The 20,796-nt window shown below is 43.1% G+C and overlaps 1 protein-coding gene across 1 annotated transcript in view; it reads left to right on the top strand.

The window, feature by feature from the left end:
* LOC307001442 (coiled-coil domain-containing protein 148-like) overlaps positions 1–20,796 on the top strand; it is a 194,289-nt gene that overhangs the window by 44,878 nt on the left and 128,615 nt on the right. Inside the window, exon 4 of the mRNA XM_079617935.1 lies at positions 17,482–17,585. Within this exon, the coding sequence (XP_079474061.1) occupies positions 17,482–17,585 (104 nt within the window). The remainder of the gene's footprint in view (positions 1–17,481; positions 17,586–20,796) is intronic.

A 20,796-nucleotide genomic window follows, 5' to 3' on the forward strand; every position in this document is an offset into this window, starting at 1 on the left:
GGGCTGAGCCTGGTTAGTACCTGGATGGGAGACCTCCTGAGAAAACCAGGTTGCTGCTGGTAGAGGTGTTAGTGAGGCCAGCAGGGGGCGCTCACCCTGTGGTCTGTGTGGGTCCTAACACCCCAGTATAGTGATGGGGACACTATACTGTCAAAAGAGCACCGTCCTTCGGATGAGACGTTAAACCGAGGTCCTGACTCTCTGTGGTCATTAAAAATCCCACGATGTCCTTCGAAAAAGAGTAGGGGTGTAACCCCGGCATCCTGGCCAAATTTGCCCCTTGGCCTCTGTCCATCATGGCCTCCTAATCATCCCCATACACTGATTGGCTTCATCACTGTCTCCTCTCCACCAGTAAGCTGGTGTGTGGTGGGCGTTCTGGCGCAATATGGCTGCCGTCGCATCATCCAAGTGGATGCTGCACATTGGTGGTGGTTGAGGAGATTCCCCCCTTCTATGTAAAGCGCTTTGAGGTCTCAGATAAAGCGCTATATAAATGTAACAAATTATTATAATTATTATTAATTACTTATGGTTTGTTTGGATGCCGGGAGCCCCTTATTAGGTGACCCAAAACACACTAACAGTAGGTCCGACCTCCTCGAAGAAGAGGACCCCTCAAGGTAAATACTCGGAACCCTGACTGGCAGAGCAAAGGAACCTCTCTTCTTCTGCCGACACATGAGGTGGAGGATGAAATGCTCGCAGGACCATGGACCTAGCCATGTTAGAATGCACTTAAGGCACATAGCCGGGTCTCGGGTGCAAGATGGCCTTAACTCTGCCGGGGGCAAAACCCCAAGCAAGCTGGCGTTAGTGCCAGGGCTTGGAGATCTCCCACTCTCTTAATAATTTTAAGAAACAGCTAAGAGAAAGGCTATCTTGAACGTGAGGTCCTAGGCGAAGCCGACTGGAGGGATTCGAAGGGAGCCAGGGATAGCCCTTCGAGAACCACCACCAGGTCCCAGGAAGGACCTGACCTCCATGTACCATGGAGAAATAGTATGACCCGTTGGTGCCTCCCCAAAGGCCCATCACTCAGTGGTGCATGGACCGCCGAACTGGCAGCCACGTACACCTTAAGTGTGGACGGGGAGAGACCCGCAGAGAAACGATCTTGAAGAAACTCCAGAACTGAAGCCACTGGGCAGTTAACTGGATCTAACTCATGTTCTCTACTCCAAGTGGAAAAACCTACCACTTGAGGCCATATAATCTCATAGTAGACGGAGCCCTAGAGCAAAGTATGGTTTTGACCATCCCAGCTGATAGACCGGCATCTAGGTACTGGACCCCCTCAGGGGCCAGACCCACAATTTCTACAGCTCCGGGCGAGGGTGGAATATTGTGCCCTCCGCCTGAGACAACAGATCCCTCCTCAGAGGAATCTGCCACGGCGGAGCTATCAGAAGTGAAAATATGTCTGAAAACCATACTTGGGCCGGCCACAACGGGGCTATCAGAAGAAGACTGATGCCCTCCTGACGGACCCTCTCCAGGACTCCCGGGAGCAGAGCGATCGGGGGAAAAGCATACAGGCGAAGCCTCAGCCAAGCCTGTACCATGGCATCCAACCCCAGCGGGGCTGGATGAGTGAGGGAGAACCAAAGTGGACAGTGGGACGTCTCTCGAGACGCAAACAGATCCACTTCCATTGGTCCAACCTCTGCCATATCAACTTCACCACCTCTGGGTGAAGTCTCCATTCCCCGGGCCTCAGCCCCTGCCTCGACAGGATGTCTGCTCCCTGATTCTGAACCCTCGGGACATATATTGCTCTAATAGATAATAATTTCCCCTGGGACCATAGATTAATCTGATGCGCCAGTCTGGATAGAGGGCGCGATCTGAGTCCCCCTTGTCGGTTCAGATAAATTGATGTCTGGGAGGAAGCTCCTCGGAGCCCTGAACACAGCCAACATCTCTAGGCAAAATATATGCCAAACATGTTGATGGTTCTGCCACAGACCCCTGGCAAAGCGGCCATCCATGACCGCGCCCACGCCAGTGAAGGAGGTGCCTGTCGAAACGGTTTTCCGGCGACATGACGCTGCTAACACTGGCCCTTGGGACAGGAACCAAGGTTTCTTCCATATTAATTAGGGAAACGAAGGCATCGGCGCGTAACCCTGATTGTTCGGAACGGATTCCCCCTTGGGGAAATCCCCTTGGCTATCAGCCACCACTGAAGGAGCCTCATGTGTAGAAGGTCCAAAAGGTATTATGTTGGACACAGCTGCCATGAGGCCCAGCAGTCTTAGAAATTGCTTTACAGTGATGGCCTGGCCTAGCTTTATCCCGGATGCCATGGCCCAGATGGACTCGATACACGCGGAAGACATATGTGCCCACATTGTATCTGAGTTCCATACCACGCCCAGAAACGTAGTTTTCTGAGCTGGTACCAACACGCTTTTCTTCGTGTTGAGTCTCACCCCCAAGCTCGGGAATACGGCCAAGGACGACATCTCGATGCCGAACTGCCATTGCTCGAGACTGAGCCAGAATGGGCCAGTCGTCGATTCAATTAAGTGTGAGGATGTCCTGAAGCCTCAGTAGGACCAGAGCTGCATCCATACACTTGGAGCTTTTGTGAGGGGAGAGTGCTAGGCCAAACGGAAGAACCCGAATTTGGTACGCTTCGCCCCCGAAAGCGAACCTCAGGAACCTCCTGTATATTGGAAGGATGGAGCACGGAAGTATGCGTCTTTTAGACCTATCGTGATAAACCAGTCCTCGGACCTGATTTGATTCACGATGAGCATCTTGAACCTGAAGCTCCTCAGAGAACGATTTAAGTGACTCAGATCTAAAATCGGCAGGAACCCTCCATCCTTCTTTGGAACTATAAAGTACCGGCTGAGAAATCCGGACTCCCTGTCTGGAGGAGGAACCCATCATATGGCCTCTCTGACCAGTAAAGAGTATACTTTTTATTCCATCACCCAATCCTGCTTATACGCAGGACCCATGCAGATATGTTGGGTAAGCGTTTGACACGCTTCAACAAAATCTATTACGGGAACCAGCCCCTTGAGGCTGGTTTCGGGTATTCTTTGAGCATTGTTCTCGACCCCCTGAAGCAGATGACCGGCAGGGATTAGTCGAGACCGATTTTGTAACCATAGTCAATGCCCTTTTTCAAGCTTTTTGGAGCGAACACAACAGTATGCGTTCGCTGGAAACTGATGTGGCCCGAAGCGTCTTGGACGGCGGGCAACCACATAGTTTTCCTGAGGGCTCCGCTGTGAGAACAACCTCAGTTGCTCTACAACGGGGGGGAGGGAAAGGGTCTAATTTTTATTTCAGGTAGAACCTCTTTCCTGAAGCCCTCTTGCCTGAAGGACAGCCCTCAGGTCATCCTTCTGATCAAAAGAGCGAGATAAATTTATCTGTTGCCAAACTCCAGAGGGAGGGGCTCTAGAGGAAGGAGTGGGGTTTTAACCCATGACTTAGATAACTCATTATACAAGTCAGGAAAAATAAATAAATCAATAAAAATGGTAAGCTCCGGCGCTGATGTTGTGATTGTTGCTGCAGGAAGTGTTCACTTATTTCCTTTCTTAGTTATTTATTAAGCGCTTCCTGTCTAACATGTGGCCAGTTAATTTTCATCTGGCCACAGCACGGATCACAACACGCTATTAAGCCTCGATGTTGAAGATTTTTTATTTTAACATCGGGTGCTTGTCATGGGCAGAAGAAGCCGCATCGCGGGCTTAGAACCATTCGAATGAGAAAGTGCCGCAGCAGTCTCACTCTCATCAGCAAAATTCATATTTTATTATTTATTTTATTTACGAACCCCACGATCTGAGTCGCGGACCTGAACAACGGAGAACGTGAGCTGGCGAGTCTAATTCACGTTCATCCGCCTCGATGCTGAACACACCCACTCCCTCAGAAGCAGATAGTTCAAACATCAGGTTCTCATCACGGGCAGAAGAAGCCGCAGCGCGGGCTTCTGCACCATGAACGGGAGCCCCAGAACCTTTAAATAGGGAATGAGAAAGTGCCGCAGCAGTCTCATTCTCATCTGCAAGATCCTATCGCGAACCCCGCGATCTGATTCGCCGCGCGCGAGCTGTGTGAATTTAACTCACGCTCACCCGCCTTAATGCTGAACACATCCACTCCCTCAGAAGTGTATAGTTCAAACATCATGTTCTCATCACGGGCAGAAGAAGCCGCAGCGCGGGCTTCTGCACCATGAAAGGGAGCCACAGAACCTTCAAATAGGGAATGAGAATGTGCCGCAGCAGTCTCATTCTCATTTGCAAGATCCCCGTGAACCCCGCGATCTGAGTCGACGCGCCGCCTCAACGGACGCGGGACCCGAACCGCGGGGAACGCGAGCTGGTGAATTTAACTCACGCTCCTCCGGCCGCCTCGATGCTGAACACATCCACTCCCTCGGAAGCAGATAGTTCAAACATCGAGGTCTCGTCACGGGCAGAAGAAGCCGCAGCGCGGGCTTCTGCACCATGAACGAGAGCCTTAGAACCTTCAGATGAAGAATGAGAAAGTGCCGCAGCAGTCTCATCCTCGTCTGCAAGATCCCTTTGCGAACCCCGCGATCTGAGTCACCGCGCCGCCTCAACGGACGCGGGACCTGAACCACGGGGAACGCGAGCGCAGTACTGATAGGGAGTGTTTCACAGAGATCACAGACAGCCCCCTCGAGAGCTGCCCGTGAGTGTGTTACACTCCAAAACAATTCACACACAACTGATGCGTGTCCCCACTCGTAATATATTTTGGGCAGGGGTGCACACATCTAATGAATTGCTCACTCGCCATAATACAGTGACTGGATCAGACAGACAACACCAAATAAGACAGACAAAAACAGAGAGCGCTTGCTGAAGAGCGAAAGCTAATGTGTGTGTGCGCCGGCGACACTTTTATGCATCCGGTTATGCCGTCACATGTTACGTCACGACGCAACACCAATCAGGATTGGATTAGTTTCATTCATACTTCAGAGGCGCACGCTTAGGGAGCGTCCCCAAAGAGTCGTTTTCAACGACGCAGTGCGAGTTCCCTACGAAAGGGAACTGCATTTTTTTTTTTTTTTAAACGTTATGTTTATGCATCGGGCTAACGCAAACAAAGACTGATTGTGCTATTATAATATGAATTCTGGGCTATGCTCGCTAACATAACATTAAATTCTTTATCTTATTTTTAGTTTTTTACTACAAACTACAAAGCAGTGGACTATAATCATTATTATAACGCAATTTAATTGATAAAAGCATAATTGTACTCCGTGTTAAACAATAAATATAATCTCTGTAAACACTGCTGGGTCATCTGACCAATCTATGCAGATTAGCGTCGCGCAAAGGAGGGGTTTGGAAAATGAGTCGTTGAACCAAATTATTTGGGAGTCGGTGAGCAAATCAGGTAAAAATAAATGCATATTATACGACAACAAAAGTGTTTTTTGTCATTGCATGCATGTAGAACTGTTGTTGGGGACTCCCTAAACAACATTAGGAACATTTTAAATGTCATAATAGGTGCCCTTTAAGCGTGCAGGGCAACCACCCAGTAGAGCATTACAATAATCTAGCCTTGAGGTCATGAACGCATGAACTAATTGTTCTGCATTATTCATTGAGAGCATATGACGTAATTTAGATATATTTTTAAGATGGAAGAAAGCGGTTTTACAGATACTAGACACATGACTTTCAAATGAAAGATTGGTATCAAAGAGCACACCCAGGTTCCTAACCGACGACGAAGACTTAACAGAGCAGCCATCAAGTGTTAGACAGTATTCTAGGTTATTACGTGTGGAAGTTTTTTGTCCAATAATTAGAATCTCTGTTTTTTCTGAATTTAGTTGTAGGAAATCACTAGTCATCCAATTTTTTATATCCGCTATGCATTCCGTTAATTTTGTGAATTGGTAGGTTTCGTTAGGTTTTGAAGAAATATACAGCTGAGTATCGTCGGCATAACAGTGAAAGCTAATTCCATGTTTCCTAATGATATCTCCTAATGGTAGCATATACAGAGTGAAAAGCAGCGGTCCTAGTACTAAGCCTTGTGGTACGCCATACTGAACTTGTGATCGATAAGACATCTCTTCATTTACTGCTACAAACTGATAACGGTCAGATAAGTATGATTTAAACCATGCTAGTGCAATTCCACTAATGCCAACATAATGTTCGAGTCTATTTAAAAGGATGTTGTGGTCATTGGTGTCAAATGCAGCACTAAGATCAAGTAATACTAATAGAGAGATACAACCACGATCGGATGATAAGAACAAATCATTTGTGACTCTAACGAGAGCTGTCTCGGTACTATGGTACGGTCTAAATCCGGACTGAAAATCCTCGCAGATATAATTTCTTTCAAGAAAGGAACACAGTTGTGAGGATACTGCTTTTTCTAATATCTTTGACAGAAATGGCAGATTAGAGATCGGCCTGTAATTGACTAGTTTTGTAGGATCAAGTTGCTGTTTTTTAACAAGCGGTTTAATCATAGCTAGCTTAAAGGTTTTTGGTACGTATCCTAGAGACAAAGATTAATTAATGATATTAAGAAGAGGATCTATGACATCTGGAAGCATCTCTTTCAGCAGCTTAGTTGGTATAGGGTCTAACATGCACGTTGTCGATTTAGATGATTTGACGAGTTTGCAAAATTCTTCCTCTCCTATAGCAATGAATGAATCAAATTTTCCCTCAGGGAGACTACAATGCACTTCCTGATGCGATACTGTATTAGACGGTTGCATAGTTATAATTTTGTCCCTGATATTATCGATCTTATAAGTGAAGAAGTTCATAAAGTCATTACTGAACCACCCACGAACACAGTCTCACATGTTTCCCAGGCATGCGAGACAGTGATCGTGGCCGTCAGTGAGGACAGGAAATGACTGCATCCAGAAACACACGTGTGGAATGTCATCTTTAGAAAGATGCAACTCACACCCATGTAAGCTTTTTCAGGTGAATGCTCTTCTTGGTACTGAAGCACTCAGGGGAACGGTCGCAGCGGACACAGACAGGAATGTGCAACCTGTCGTGCTCTGTCTCTCTTCACGGCGGTCTTACCAGCCGTAAGAACGGCTATTTAGCGCTCTTGGCGCACCGTTACCAGCTGTGAAAACAGCTTTTTTTTGTTTTGATCAGTAACAAAAAAAACAAAAATAAAAGAGAAAATAAAGTCGACCCCGCTGCCGCGCTGTATCGCCCGCACCAGACACGAGAGATCTTCCTGAAGAGCTTGCTCGTTGTTTGATCACTCAAGATTAGATAGATTAAACAGCATCGGTTGGCTCCGAAGCAAAAAGCTGAAGTGTAATCGCAACTGCTGCTCATATATACCCGCGCTGCGAGGCTGAGCAGCTGATGCAAATGATTGCACGCCAATGTGTATTGGCTCGTTTAGGTTCACTCGAAGTAGATCGGCTCTCTAGCGAGATTCCTATTTGTCGGTCACGACATACGTCGTAGTGACCGACTGATAGGGAACTATAACGATAAAGATATGAGGAACGATATCGTTGGGATCACTTTCAGAACGATTTTTTTCCAGCTGTCGAACGATAAAACACTGACAGCCAATCAGAATCCATTCTAATTTAAAGGTCTCGCGAATTTAAAATGGCAGATGACATTGCAGAGAAGTTAATCGTCGAGGTACAAAAAATTGTGGTTATGGTAAATGGAGTGCATTTATATAGCGCTTTCATAGACCCAATGGCCTCCAAAGCGCTTTACAATATTGCCTCACATTCACCCATTCATACACTGACGGCGGTGTCAGCCATGCAAGGCGATCCAGCTCGTCGGGAGCAGCTGGGGTTAGGTGTCTTGCTCAAGGACACCTCGACACTTGGTCAGGTGGAACCGGGGATTGAACCACCAACCTTCCGGTTTGTAGACAATCTACATGAACCACTGAGCCACTGCCGTTATATCTTTTTATATATATAGTATATAAAATACTATATAATATAGTATATATATATATATATATATATATATATATATATATATAGTATAGTATATAAAAATGCATTTTATGTCACCTTATATTAAAAGCAGTAGTAGGCTATGAAGTTCATATAGTTTACATACACCTTTCAGAATGTGCAAAGTGTTAGTAATTTTATCAAAATAATAAGAAAAATGAAAATATAAAGTTTTTAGCACCAGTCTGATTAAACTGTTTTACATACCAGATGTTTATATATATATATATATATATATATATATATATATATATATATATAAATAAACATATGTTATGTGAAACAGTTTAATCAGACTGGTGCTAAAAACTTTATATTTTCATTTTTCTTATTATTTTGATAAAATTACTAACACTTTGCACATTCTGAAAGGTGTATGTAAACTATATGAACTTCATAGCCTACTACTGCTTTTAATATAAGGCTGCTATTATTATTATTATTATTATTAATACTATTATTATCATCCTTTATATGTGCAAATAGCATTACTGTAATAGCTAACATGTTGCTCCTTTGGCTCCAAAAGTTTGTTGGATAGCATTTCCTAATTAGTCAGTGGCTATATACTATAGGGCAGGGCAGGCTATATACCTAAGACATACTGCCAAACGGTCTCTGGCGCTGATCGGATTTCTGAAATTTGTTTGGCTCTTGCTGATGTCCTCTTTCACGATGTCCAGGATGTCTTGAAACTGTTGTTGATTCATTCGAAAATATGAATAAAATTAGTATTCAAAAGACGACAACCCTCTAATCAGAGTGACGGATTCTCCCAACTCCTCTCGTCTTTTAAGGATACCGTGTACCCAAAAGCGCCTATTTTTCTTTTGATATTTTTTTGTAACGTAAAGCAGCAGCAGGTCATCCATTTTCGCTACTTTGAAACCGCAGCTCGGGCGCGCGCATGCTTAGAATAAAAAGACCGTTATCGGTCATTGGTGTGGACGCATATATAGTTATCTTTATTGTTATCTTTATAGTCATGGTCCTTGGTGTGAACGGGCCTTAATGCGTTAAGAGCTCGCTCAAGTACTGCGGAGCTAAACCATTTAGTGCTTTGTAAGTAATCAGCGATATTTTAACATTTATACGATGTTGAATAGGCAGCCAATGCAGTGTTGACAGAACGGGGCTAATATGGTCATACTTCCTGGTTCTGGTAAGAACTCGAGCTGTTGCGTTTTGAACTAGCTGTAGTTTGTTTGTTAAGCGTGCAGGGCAGCCACCCAGTAGATCATTACAATAATCTAGCCTTGAGGTCATGAACGCATGAACTAATTGTTCCGCATTTGTCAATGAGAGCATATGGTGTAATTTCGATATATTTTTAAGATGGAAAAATGCGGTTTTACAGATACTAGACACGTGACTTTCAAATGAAAGATTGGTATCAAAGAGCACACCCAGGTTTCTAACCGACGACTTAACAGAGCAGCCATCAAGTGTTAGACAGTATTCTAGGTTATTACGTGAGGAAGTTTTTTGTCCAATAATTAGAATCTCTGTTTTTTCAGAATTTAGTAGTAGGAAATTACTAGTCATCCAATTTTTTATATCAGCTATGCATTCAGTTAATTTTGTGAATTGGTAAGTTTCGTTAGGTTTTGAAGAAATATACAGCTGAGTATCGTCGGCATAACAGTGAAAGCTAATTCCATGTTTCCTAATGATATCTCCTAATGGTAGCATGTACAGAGTGAACAGCAGCGGTCCTAGTACTGAGCCTTGTGGTACGCCATACTGAACTTGTGATTGATAAGACCAGTGTTTCCGCTACATTCATTCTGCCGTGGTGGGCCACCACACCAAAAATCCTCCCGCCACGGCTGCAGCTTCTCAGTGAGGTCCGATAATTGTGCATACTATTTTGTTATTGTTAAGCCCCACTAAAAAGGCATAAAAAACAAAGCACCATAAAGTTTTCGTGCACTATATTCCAAGACTTCTAAAGTCATTCGATAGCATAATGTGAGGTAAAAATGTATATTTAAGTTGTTAAAGGGTTAGTTCACCCAAAAATGAAAATAATGTCATTAATGACTCACCCTCATGTCGTTCTAAGCCCGTAAGACCTCCGTTCATCTTCGGAACACAGTTTAAGATATTTTAGATTTAGTCCGAGAGCTTTCTCTCCGTTCATTGAAACTGTATATACAGTATACTGTCCATGTCCATAAAGGTAATAAAAACATCATCAAAGTAGTCCATGTGACATCAGTGGGTTAGTTAGAAGTTTTTGAAGCATCGGAAATACTTTCTGGTCCAAAAATAACACAAAATAAGACTTTATTCAGCATTGTATTCTCTCCCGGGTCCTGTCTATTGTATGCATTTGATATATATGGTTGGGTTCTGTTTTAATGTACCCAAGTGTACCTAAAATAATAAGAGTTTAATATACTGGCTCTTAATTTCCTTTTATTAATTAACCACTCGTAAACTTATGTTCACTGTTCTTTTTTATAAATATAGGTTTTGTGTTAAATCTATATTCATTGAGTCGAATCGAGAATCGAAATTGAATCGAATTGAGAGCTTGCGAATCAAAATCGAATTGGAACATCTGAAACGATACCCATCCCTAATTCTAATACTTAGGGGAGGTTTAAACACCTGGGGCAAGGGGGCGTGGCCTATGGAAATATCACTCATGGGCGACGCCCCCTCCCCCTGGGGAAATGGGCCTGCCACCACAGCTGGAAAAAATCCTAGAGGAAACACTGTAAGACATCTCTTCATTTACTGCTACAAACTGATAACGGTCAGATAAGTAGGATTTAAACCATGCTAGTGCAATTCCACTAATGCCAACTTGATGTTTGAGTCTATTTAAAAGAATGTTGTGGTCAATGGTGTCAAATGCAGCACTAAAATACGCTAATATCTTAACACTAATAGATAGATACAACCACGATCGGATGATAAGAGCAAATCATTTGTGACTCTAACGAGAGCTGTCTCGGTACTATGGTACGGTCTAAATCCGGACTGAAAATCCTCGCAGATATCATTTCATTCAAGAAAAGAACACAGTTGTGAGGATACTGCTTTTTCTAATATCTTTGACAAAAAAGGCAGATTCGAGATCGGCCTGTAATTGACTAATTTTGTAGGATCAAGTTACGTTTTTTTAACAAGCGGTTTAATCATAGGTAGCTTAAAGGTTTTTGCTTCGTATCCTAGCGACAAAGATGAATTAATGATATTAAGAAGAGGATCTATGACCTCTGGAAGCATCTCTTTCAGTAGCTTAGTCGGTATAGGGTCTAACATACAAGTTGTCGATTTAGATGATTTGACGAGTTTGTAAAATTCTTCCTCTCCTATAGCAACAAAATAATCAAATTTTTCCTCAGGGAGACTACAATGCACTCCCTAATGCGATACTGTAGTAGACGGTTGCATAGTTATAATTTTGTCCCTGATATTATAGATCTTATAAGTGAAGAATTTCATAAAGTCATTACTGCTGTGTTGCTTGGAAACTTCTGGGCTTGAAGCTTTCTTTTTCATTAGTTTAGCCACTGTTTCAAATAAATACCTAGGATTATGTTTATTTTCTTCTAATAGGGTTGAAAAATAAGCAGATCTAGCAGCTTTTAAAGCCTCTCTGTAAGCAATCGACCTCTCCTTCCATGAAATCCGAAATACCTCTAGTTTTGTTTTCTTCCAGTTGCGCTCAATTTTAAATTTTTTTGTAATTTACATGAGACTAGATAATGATCTGAGATGTCATCGCTCTGCTGCAGCATTTCAACGGCATCAACATCTATTCCATGTGATAGTATTAGATCTAGACTAGTCTGTAGTCTGTCTGACCAGCTAGATGTGCCTCAGGCTTTACATCTGGCCAGGCCCTCTAGCTGCTACCGTAGGCGCACACCAGGCTCAACACCCCTGGTGAGTCGGTACAGTCAGCAGCTGCCAACGCCGAACCCCGGGCAGCGGTTAACTAACCCGGAAAACTCAGCTTGTCTGAGTCTGGGCGTGTGGAACCCCTGGTGGAGGAAATTCCACCAAAAATGGGTCTTTGGACCTTCCACTGCAACCAGGACCATCTCCAGTCGTCTTGACTACGTCTTGCCACTGGGTACAGGTGTGGCTGGTCGAGAAAGTGAGGCTGAATGCTGCGGAAATCACCTTCACTTAAATCCAAGTTCTCTGCGCAAGTCATGGCACTTTTTCTTACCATCGTCATTATCCAAGTCCTGTGGCGATGGGTGAGCAACGAAGCAGCAGGCACGGATATGCTGGAAGCTGTAGCTGCAAACCTGCACGCAGGCGGCTCAGGATATTGGTCGTTCCGTCACTGGACCGAAGCAGCAGTGAAGTCCGGCAGCACCCTGAGTGACTGAGCAGCCCTATTTAGGATCACACTGCTCACCTCCGCAGTGAGGAAACGGTTAGAAAAGGTACCCTAAACATTGTCTGCTTCAAAAACATCCTGGCAAGCCTACCGCAGCTGGCGGGATCCCATACTTGCGAAAAACAAAAAGAAAAACAAATAAGACCAAAATGATACCACTCACTGTTGGTGCCTGGAATGTGCGCACCTTGATGGACACATCTGGATCAAAAAGACCTGAGAGACGCACCGCCCTCGTGGGCAGAGAGCTACCCAGATATAATGTGGATGTAGCTGCCCTTAGTGAGACCCGACTGGCCGATACTGGACAAGTGACTGAAGTGGGTGCAGGTTACACATTCTTCTGGAGTGGACGAGGCCAGAAGGAGAGACGTGTGTCCATCAGTACACGTGGCATCAGGACACCCTAGGCCGTAGGTCGATGATCGACTTTGTGGTCGTTTCATCTGACCTCCGGCCGTATGTCTTGGACACTCGGGTGAAGAAAGGGGCGGAGCTGTCAACTGATCACCACCTGGTGGTAAGTTGGATCCGATGGCGGGGGAGGAAGCTTGACAGACTCGGCAGACCCAAGCATACTGTAAGGGTCTGCTGGGAACGTTTGGCCGAGTCTCCTGTCAGAGAGATCTTCAACTCCCACCTCCGGCAGAGCTTCGACCAGATCCCGAGGGAGGCTGGAGATATTAAGTCCGAGTGGACCATGTTCTCCACCTCCATTGTCGACGCAGCCTCTCGGTGCTGTGGCCGTAAGGTCTCCGGTGCCTGTCGAGGCGGCAATTCCTGAACCCGGTGGCGGACACCAGAAGTAAGGGATGCCGTCAAACTGAAGGAGGAGTCCTATCGGGCCTGGTTGGCTTGTGGGACTCCTGAGGCAGCTGATGGGTACCGGCAGGCCAAGCGGAGTGCAGCCCGGCTGGTTGTGGAGGCAAAAACTCGGGCCTGGGAGGAGTTCGGTGAGGCCATAGAGAAGGACTACCGGCTGGCCTCGAAGAGATTCTGGCAAACCGTCCGGCGCCTCAGGAGAGGGAAGCAGTGCCCCACCAATGCCGTTTACAGTGGAGGTGGGCAGCTGTTGACCTCAACTGGGGATGTTGTCGGACGGTGGAAGGCATACTTCGAGGATCTCCTCAATCCCGCCGTCACATCTTCCATTGAGGAAGCAGAGGCTGAGGGCTCGGAGGTTGACTCGTCTATCACCCAAGCTGAAGTCACAGAGGTAGTCAAAAAACTCCTCGGTGCCAAGGCACCGGGGGTGGATGAGATCCGCCCTGAGTACCTCAAGTCTCTGGATGTTGTGGGGCTGTCTTGGCTGACACGTCTCTGCAGCATTGCGTGGCGGTCGGGGACAGTACCTCTGGGATGGCAGACTGGGGTGGTGGTCCCTCTTTTTAAGAAGGGGGACCGGAGGGTGTGTTCCAACTACAGGGGGATCACACTTCTCAGCCTCCCTGGGAAAGTCTATGCCAGGGTACTGGAGAGGAGAATACGGCCGATAGTGGAACCTCGGATTCAGGAAGAACAGTGCGGTTTTCGTCCCGGTCGTGGAACACTGGACCAGCTCTATACCCTCTACAGGGTGCTGGAGGGTTCATGGGAGTTTGCCCAACCAATCCACATGTGTTTTGTGGATTTGGAGAACGCATTCGACTGTGTCCCTCGAGGCGGCCTGTGGCGGGTGCTCCGGGAGTATGGGGTCCGGGGTCCTTTGCTAAGGGCTGTCCGGTCCCTATACGACCGGAGCAGGAGCTTGGTTCGCATTGCCAGCAGTAAGTCAGACTTGTTCCCGGTGCATGTTGGACTTCGGCAGGGCTGCCCTTTGTCGCCGGTTCTGTTCATAATATTTATGGACAGAATTTCTAGGCGCAGCCAGGGGCCGGAGGGTGTCGGGTTCGGGGACCACACGATTTCGTCTCTGCTCTTTGCGGAATTTTTATTTTTATTTATTAAGGGTGTCACGATTTCGATTTTAAATCGAAATCGATCGAAATTAAGTCACAATCTCGATCATCGAATTAAAAAATGGAATGGTCAATGCTGTCACGCCCCCATGTCACGTTCGGTCGGCTTGTCAAGCGGAAAAAAAACACGCATGTTGAAATACTGCGAGTCAACCTCCTCTGGGGGCCGCACACCCGACGAGAAGCTCGAGGCATCACACACACCGGACGAGAAGCGCCGCGTCGCGTCTATGACAACTCGAGGTATTGCACACCGGACGCGCGCACTTTCTCAGTTTATGACCTGCAATATTATGTTTAAGGACATTATAGAATTAAGATCATGTCTATGTTATGAGGCTACTCTACAATTAAATACGTTGCTTAGTCTGCAGTCTGAGGCACTTTATCTCAGAGAGCGTCCGTTAACTGAATGTATCCTGAAAATCCGATAACATCAGCAATTTTCATTCAACCAGCTGATTTCTGTAAATGAATGTCAAACATGTAGGCCTATATTGCAGCACAGTGTGAAGTCACGAGACAAATAAATGTATATAAAATGTATTAATTTAAAATAAATTTAACATAAAACTATGTAAATGGCGCAGCAGGATTAATTTTGAACAAGGTCCTGAGCCGTTGCTGGGCGCCGCGGACAGACGCCGAATGGCGCCGCCGGTGTGTGTGTGTGAGTGAGTGTACACTCAGAGAATAAAGTGTTAGAATTTTAAAGACGTGGCTCTGCGCGACGGTTAAACTGTTTGTTTGTTTGTTTGTTTGTTTTGTTGTGAACTTGAATGTCATCTTCTGTGAAGAAGGGGTTACAAAGGAGAAACTATTGCAGGTTATTTTGCTTAAGTTTCCAATTGACTGAAGATATAAGTTATTGTTACATTGTGTTCTTAATAAATGTTTTAAATTAAAAAAAAAAAGAAAAAGAAAAGTAAAAACCGAGAATCGAATCGAACGGTGACCTTAGAATCGAAAATTTAATCGAATCGAGGATTTGGAGAATCGTGACACCCCTATTATTTATTCATTTATTTGACATGGACATTGCAATTAAACATAGTACAAAACAAGTCTGTAACTGATGCTATGCAAAAAGAGCTTTATAGCTATTGCTAATTTTCAACTCCAGTCCATGGTTCGGCCTTTACACTACAACATTTACTATTTCATCTTAAAAACATATCTACATACACACCATATAAATCACTTACATACACAAACCAGCTATCTACAAATGGGTACATTCCTGTTTCGATTTCATCCAAGACTTAACTCGAGAAATAAACATTTTAAGCTCAGTCATGGTTTTAAATTCAGTGGGTAATGAATTCCACAACTTTGCACTTTTATATGAAAAAGCAGACTGACCAAATGAAGTCTTACGGTACGGAACTATACAGTTGTTATTGATAGAGCCTCTGGTGACTCTATTGATGCTTTGTCTCTGCATAAATTAACTGAGTGGCTCAGGTGCTATATTATTAAGACATTTGAAAGTTGGTTTGAGAAAACATAAATCACTAAAGCTTTCAAAGCTTAGCAATTTATACTTCTGGAGAATATTGCAGTGATGGTAACAAATTGGATTCTTATCCATAGTCCTTATAGTTTGATTATATAATGACCTGATATGTTTAGTTGCTGCAGGCGTGGCCTGTGCCCATGCTGTCATGCAGTATGATATATGAGAGAATATCATAGCATGCATGTACAGGAGGGCGGCCTGGTTTGGAATATATTGTCTAATTAGTTTGAAACAGTTTAGATTACTTTGTATAGTTTTTGAAATTTTCTTAAGATGTTAGTCAAATTTTAATCAATCCAAGGATCAATCCAAGGTATTTAAAATCTGTTACCAATTTTATAGATGCAAATTAATCTGAAAATGTTGTTCCACATCTTGTCTTTTAATAGAAAAACCACATTGCTACAGTTTTAGTTGAATTTAGCACCAACTGATTTTGAATGAGCCATTTACTGACCTCAGCCATACAAGTGGTCAAAACATTGACTGATGTTATAGATTACATTTTAATATAATTGTTGTTTACAACATGTCATTGAATATGTTTTTGCTGTTCTTATTGCATTTACACGACTTTGCCAGCAGATGTCCTCAGCCAGCATGCTATTTTCCGAGCGCATCTAAACCGTGAATCTAGTAAGTCTAGTGTAATCGATCTAATCTAACAGTGAATTTAGCTGACGAAGTCAATGATGGGATAAAAACATCACCTAGTCAACACCTTTATGTATACAATGCCTTTTTCACTGCAACTTCAGCGATGTTGTCAAAACTAGCGCTGGATAGCCTACCTGAGGTAATTTTGTTACACTATGCTAAACTGCATATCTCATCGTTAATACTTCTCACCATTTATTCCCAGGATACGACCGATTGCTTTCCATATATCCATCTTTTTTAACGTATCCTTGAAAAGGGAGTTTGACTTGTCAAACAGTGGAGGATTTTTTTGTACCTCGACGATTAACTTCTCTGCGATGTCATCTGCCATTTTAAATGCGCGAGACCTTTAAATTAGAATGGATTCTGATTGGCTGTCAGTGTTTTATCGTTCGACAGCTGGAAAAAAATTGTTCTGAAAGTGATCCCAACGATATCGTTCCTCATATCTTTATTGTTATAGTTGTGGTGTGAACTCTGTTATTCTTTAATACGGAGAACGATTTTTAGAATTATATCTTTATCGTTATCTTTATAGTTATCGTCCTTGGTGTGAACGGGCCTTTACTCTCAGGGAACCGAGGTTACGATAGTAACCGAGTACGTTATTACGTGCGGAGGTTTTTGGTCCAATAATTAGAATCTCATTTTTTTTAGTAGTAGGAAATTACTAGTCATCCCATTTTTTTTTAATATCAGTTATGCATTCTGTTAATTTTGTGAATTGGTAAGTTGGGGCGTGAAGAAATATAGAGCTGAGTATCATCAACAGTGAAAGCTAATGCCATGCTTCCTAATGATATTTCCCAAGGGTAGCATGTACAGGGTGAAAAGGGTGAAACTCACATTCATGTCTGCCCCATTAGTCACTATATGCTCACTATCAACTCACCCTTTGCAGATACCATTGAATATATTGTTTGACATTGAATATCTTGTTTGAAATATAAGTTTGTGTGTATCTCAGGTGCAGAAGGTATTGGATGCAGCTCAGGTGAACAAGGAAAGGAGTGTTCTGAGACTGCATAGACAAGTGTGGCTCCAAGAGCATCACAGACTCAACATAGCCAGGTAGCGTACCTGTGAATTCTAAAACTGTATTTTCAAATCTTTGTTTAAAAACACGAGGGGTTTTCTCCTTTTAAACATTTGTTTGTAAAATAAATAAATAACTGGTTCCAGTATCTTGGTCAGTATCCAACCTTGTTCCTGGAGGCACACATTTTGGATTTCTCTCTTATTTGACCCATTCATCCTCTAATAAAGAGCTGATGAGTTGAATCAGATGGGTTTGATCAAGAAGAATGGGAAATGTGCACTCTTGGGGGCTGTTTACACAATAATGTTTTAAACTAAAAACGGAAAAAGTTTTATGCGTTTTGGTTGTTCATTTACACAACAAACTTTTGAAAATGTAAAAATGTATCCATTTCTCACTTCCATTTCTCTCCTTGTTCTCATGCAAGGCACGATAATGCCTTAGCATAGACAAAGTGTTACTATTGTACCCCAGTTCCTTGGAGCACAATATACACTTCACCTTTAAATAAAAGATAGTGAATCATGAATCATTTTTTTTTAACCAATATAATGCATTGGTAATTATGTATGTATGTATGCCTACCTTGTTAGGAGTGTAATGAATTAACTCTATGAAATATTAATAATCAATAATAACTGGTTATAATTTATTATGAATATTTGGATCAGTTAATATAATTAACTTAATGAAATGAATATTACAATAAACCCACCTGTTCGTCCTGTGAACACTCAGCGTTAATTGTTTATTAATTCTAAGAAATATTCATTTCCGGGGAAGGGAAATGCCTTTCTTACTGTACAGTACCTGAGCCTGTAGTCAAAATCTAAATCGTAAAGCAAACTTTGTTGCAAGCAGAGAATCAGAACCAAATACGTATTATGCACAAGTTTTATTAACTAAATCACAAGCATAACTAATCTAAACACATACACACACACACACACGCGGGTAAAATGGTGAGTGACAGAATGGAATCGGAAGCAGGAAATGGAACTATGGGACAGATCCATTTAACTATGAAAAGATCCATCAGCTTATCATTTTTCAGAGTGCCTCATTAAATGTCATTTAATGGCATTTGCAGGGAAACATCGTGAAATTTCTGAAGAAGGATTCTTGATGGTTCCATGAGTCTCAATTGATTTCTTCGATGTTGACTGAAGAAATGGTGATGAACTTGCATGGTTAGTTCGACTCGGTTCTGGTTGAAGGGTTTCTCTTTCTCCATGAGCACATGCAGATTGTGACCTGCCGGCCCTGGGCCAGAGAGGCCACACATACAACCAAGGAGTGAGGAAGTCAGAGGAGTAGATGGCTGCCCATTCAGTAATGGAAAAGTTGCAGTTTTCCTCTGAGTTGGATTGAAGAAAATACAGTCTGACTCTGTTGGGAGAGTGAAGGCCTTAAAGGGTTAGTTCACCCAAAAATGAAAATGATGTCATTAATGACTCACCCTCATGTCGTTCCAAGCCCGTAAGACCTCCGTTCATCTTCTGAACACAGTTTAAGATATTTTAGTTTGTTTATTGTTTTCCAAAGGATTATTATTAGGGCCCAAGCCTTGAAAAGGCGAAGGCCCTATTGTTTTCCAAAGGATTATTAGGGCCCGAGCACCGATGGTGTGAGGACCCTCTTGGAATTGCTCTGTTTATTATTATTAGGGCCCGAGCACCGATGGTGCGAGGACACTATTGGAATTGCTCTGTTTATTAGGGCCCGAGCACCGATGGTGCGAGGACACTATTGGAATTGCTCTGTTTATTATTATTATTATTATTATTATTATTATTATTATTATTATTATTTTCCGCATTTGATCGCATTTTTGAGGGCCTAAACATGCACGAAAACTCACGAAAATTTGCACACGCGTCAGAACTGGCGAAAATTGACATCTGATATGCGTTTCAGAATTGGGCGGGGTAAAATGGCTCGATAGCGCCACCTATAAAGGTTCAACGGAGTGCGCCTCCCGCTACGTTTCACGTACGTGTACGAAATTCGGTACATACATGTAATGACCCAATACCTACAAAAAAGTCTCTTGGAGCATAGCCTTAAACACAACAGGAAGTCAGCCATTTTGAACTTCCTCTCTGATTTTTGTGCAGTTTTTGCCATTTTCAGGCCTCGTACTTTAACGAACTCCTCCTACAGTTTTAATCTGATCATCTTCAAATTTGGTGAGTGTAATCTTAAGGCCTTTGCGACGTTAAATTGCGAAGATCTAGAGTTTTCGTCGAAGGGCGTGTCCTCGGCGGCCTGACAAATTTTGATGTTTCGCCATGAAACAGGAAGTTGCTGTAACTAAGGCAAACAATGTCCAATCTGCCCCAAACTTCACACGTTTGATAAGCGTTCTGTCCTGAACACATGACCATGCTCAAATTCAGTTACAGTCATAGCGCCACCTGCTGGCAACAGGAAGTGACATGTTTAACACTGTTTTGGACTCCTAATAACATACAAAAAAGTGCCAGCAAGTGTTAAACATGTTAACAACATACTAGAAACATGCTAAAACATGCTAGCAAACATTAGCTAGGTGCTAAATCATGCTATTAATGCAATTAAATAGGAATTTGCTGTAACTCAGGCATTGGATGTTTAATCTGCCCCAAACTTCACACGGTTGAATATTCTCATGTTTAACACATTTACATGAGAATATTCAGTTATAGTAATAGCGCCACCTACTGGTAAAAGGAAATGACATGTTTAACACTGTGATGCTGTACTAGCAACATATTAAATATGCCATTGAGTTATAAACATGTTAGAAACCTGTTAAAACATGCTAGCAATTCTTAGCTAAGTGCTAAAGCATGCTAATGCAATGAAAGAGGAAGTTGTTGTTACTAAAGAAGGCAATGTCCAATCTTTCCCAAACTTTACACGTTTGATAAGAGTCCTGTCCTGATCAAATCTACATGACACTTTTCAGTTATAGTAATAGCGCCACCTACTGGCAACAGGAAGTGACATGTTTAACACTGTGATGCAGTACTAGCAACATATTAAATATGCCATTGAGTTATATACATGTTAGAAACATGTTAAAACATGCTAGCAATTCTTAGCTAAGTGCTAAAGCACGCTAATGCAATGCAACAGGAAGTTGGTGTTACTGAAGAAGGCAATGTCCAATCTGCCCCAAACTTCACACGTTTGATAAGAGTCCTGCCCTGAACACATCTACATGACAATTTTAAGTTAAAGTAATAGCGCCACCTACTG

Source organism: Phoxinus phoxinus (assembly GCF_949152265.1).
Source record: "Phoxinus phoxinus genome assembly, chromosome: 7".
In the NCBI taxonomy this organism is placed as follows: Eukaryota; Metazoa; Chordata; class Actinopteri; order Cypriniformes; family Leuciscidae; genus Phoxinus; species Phoxinus phoxinus.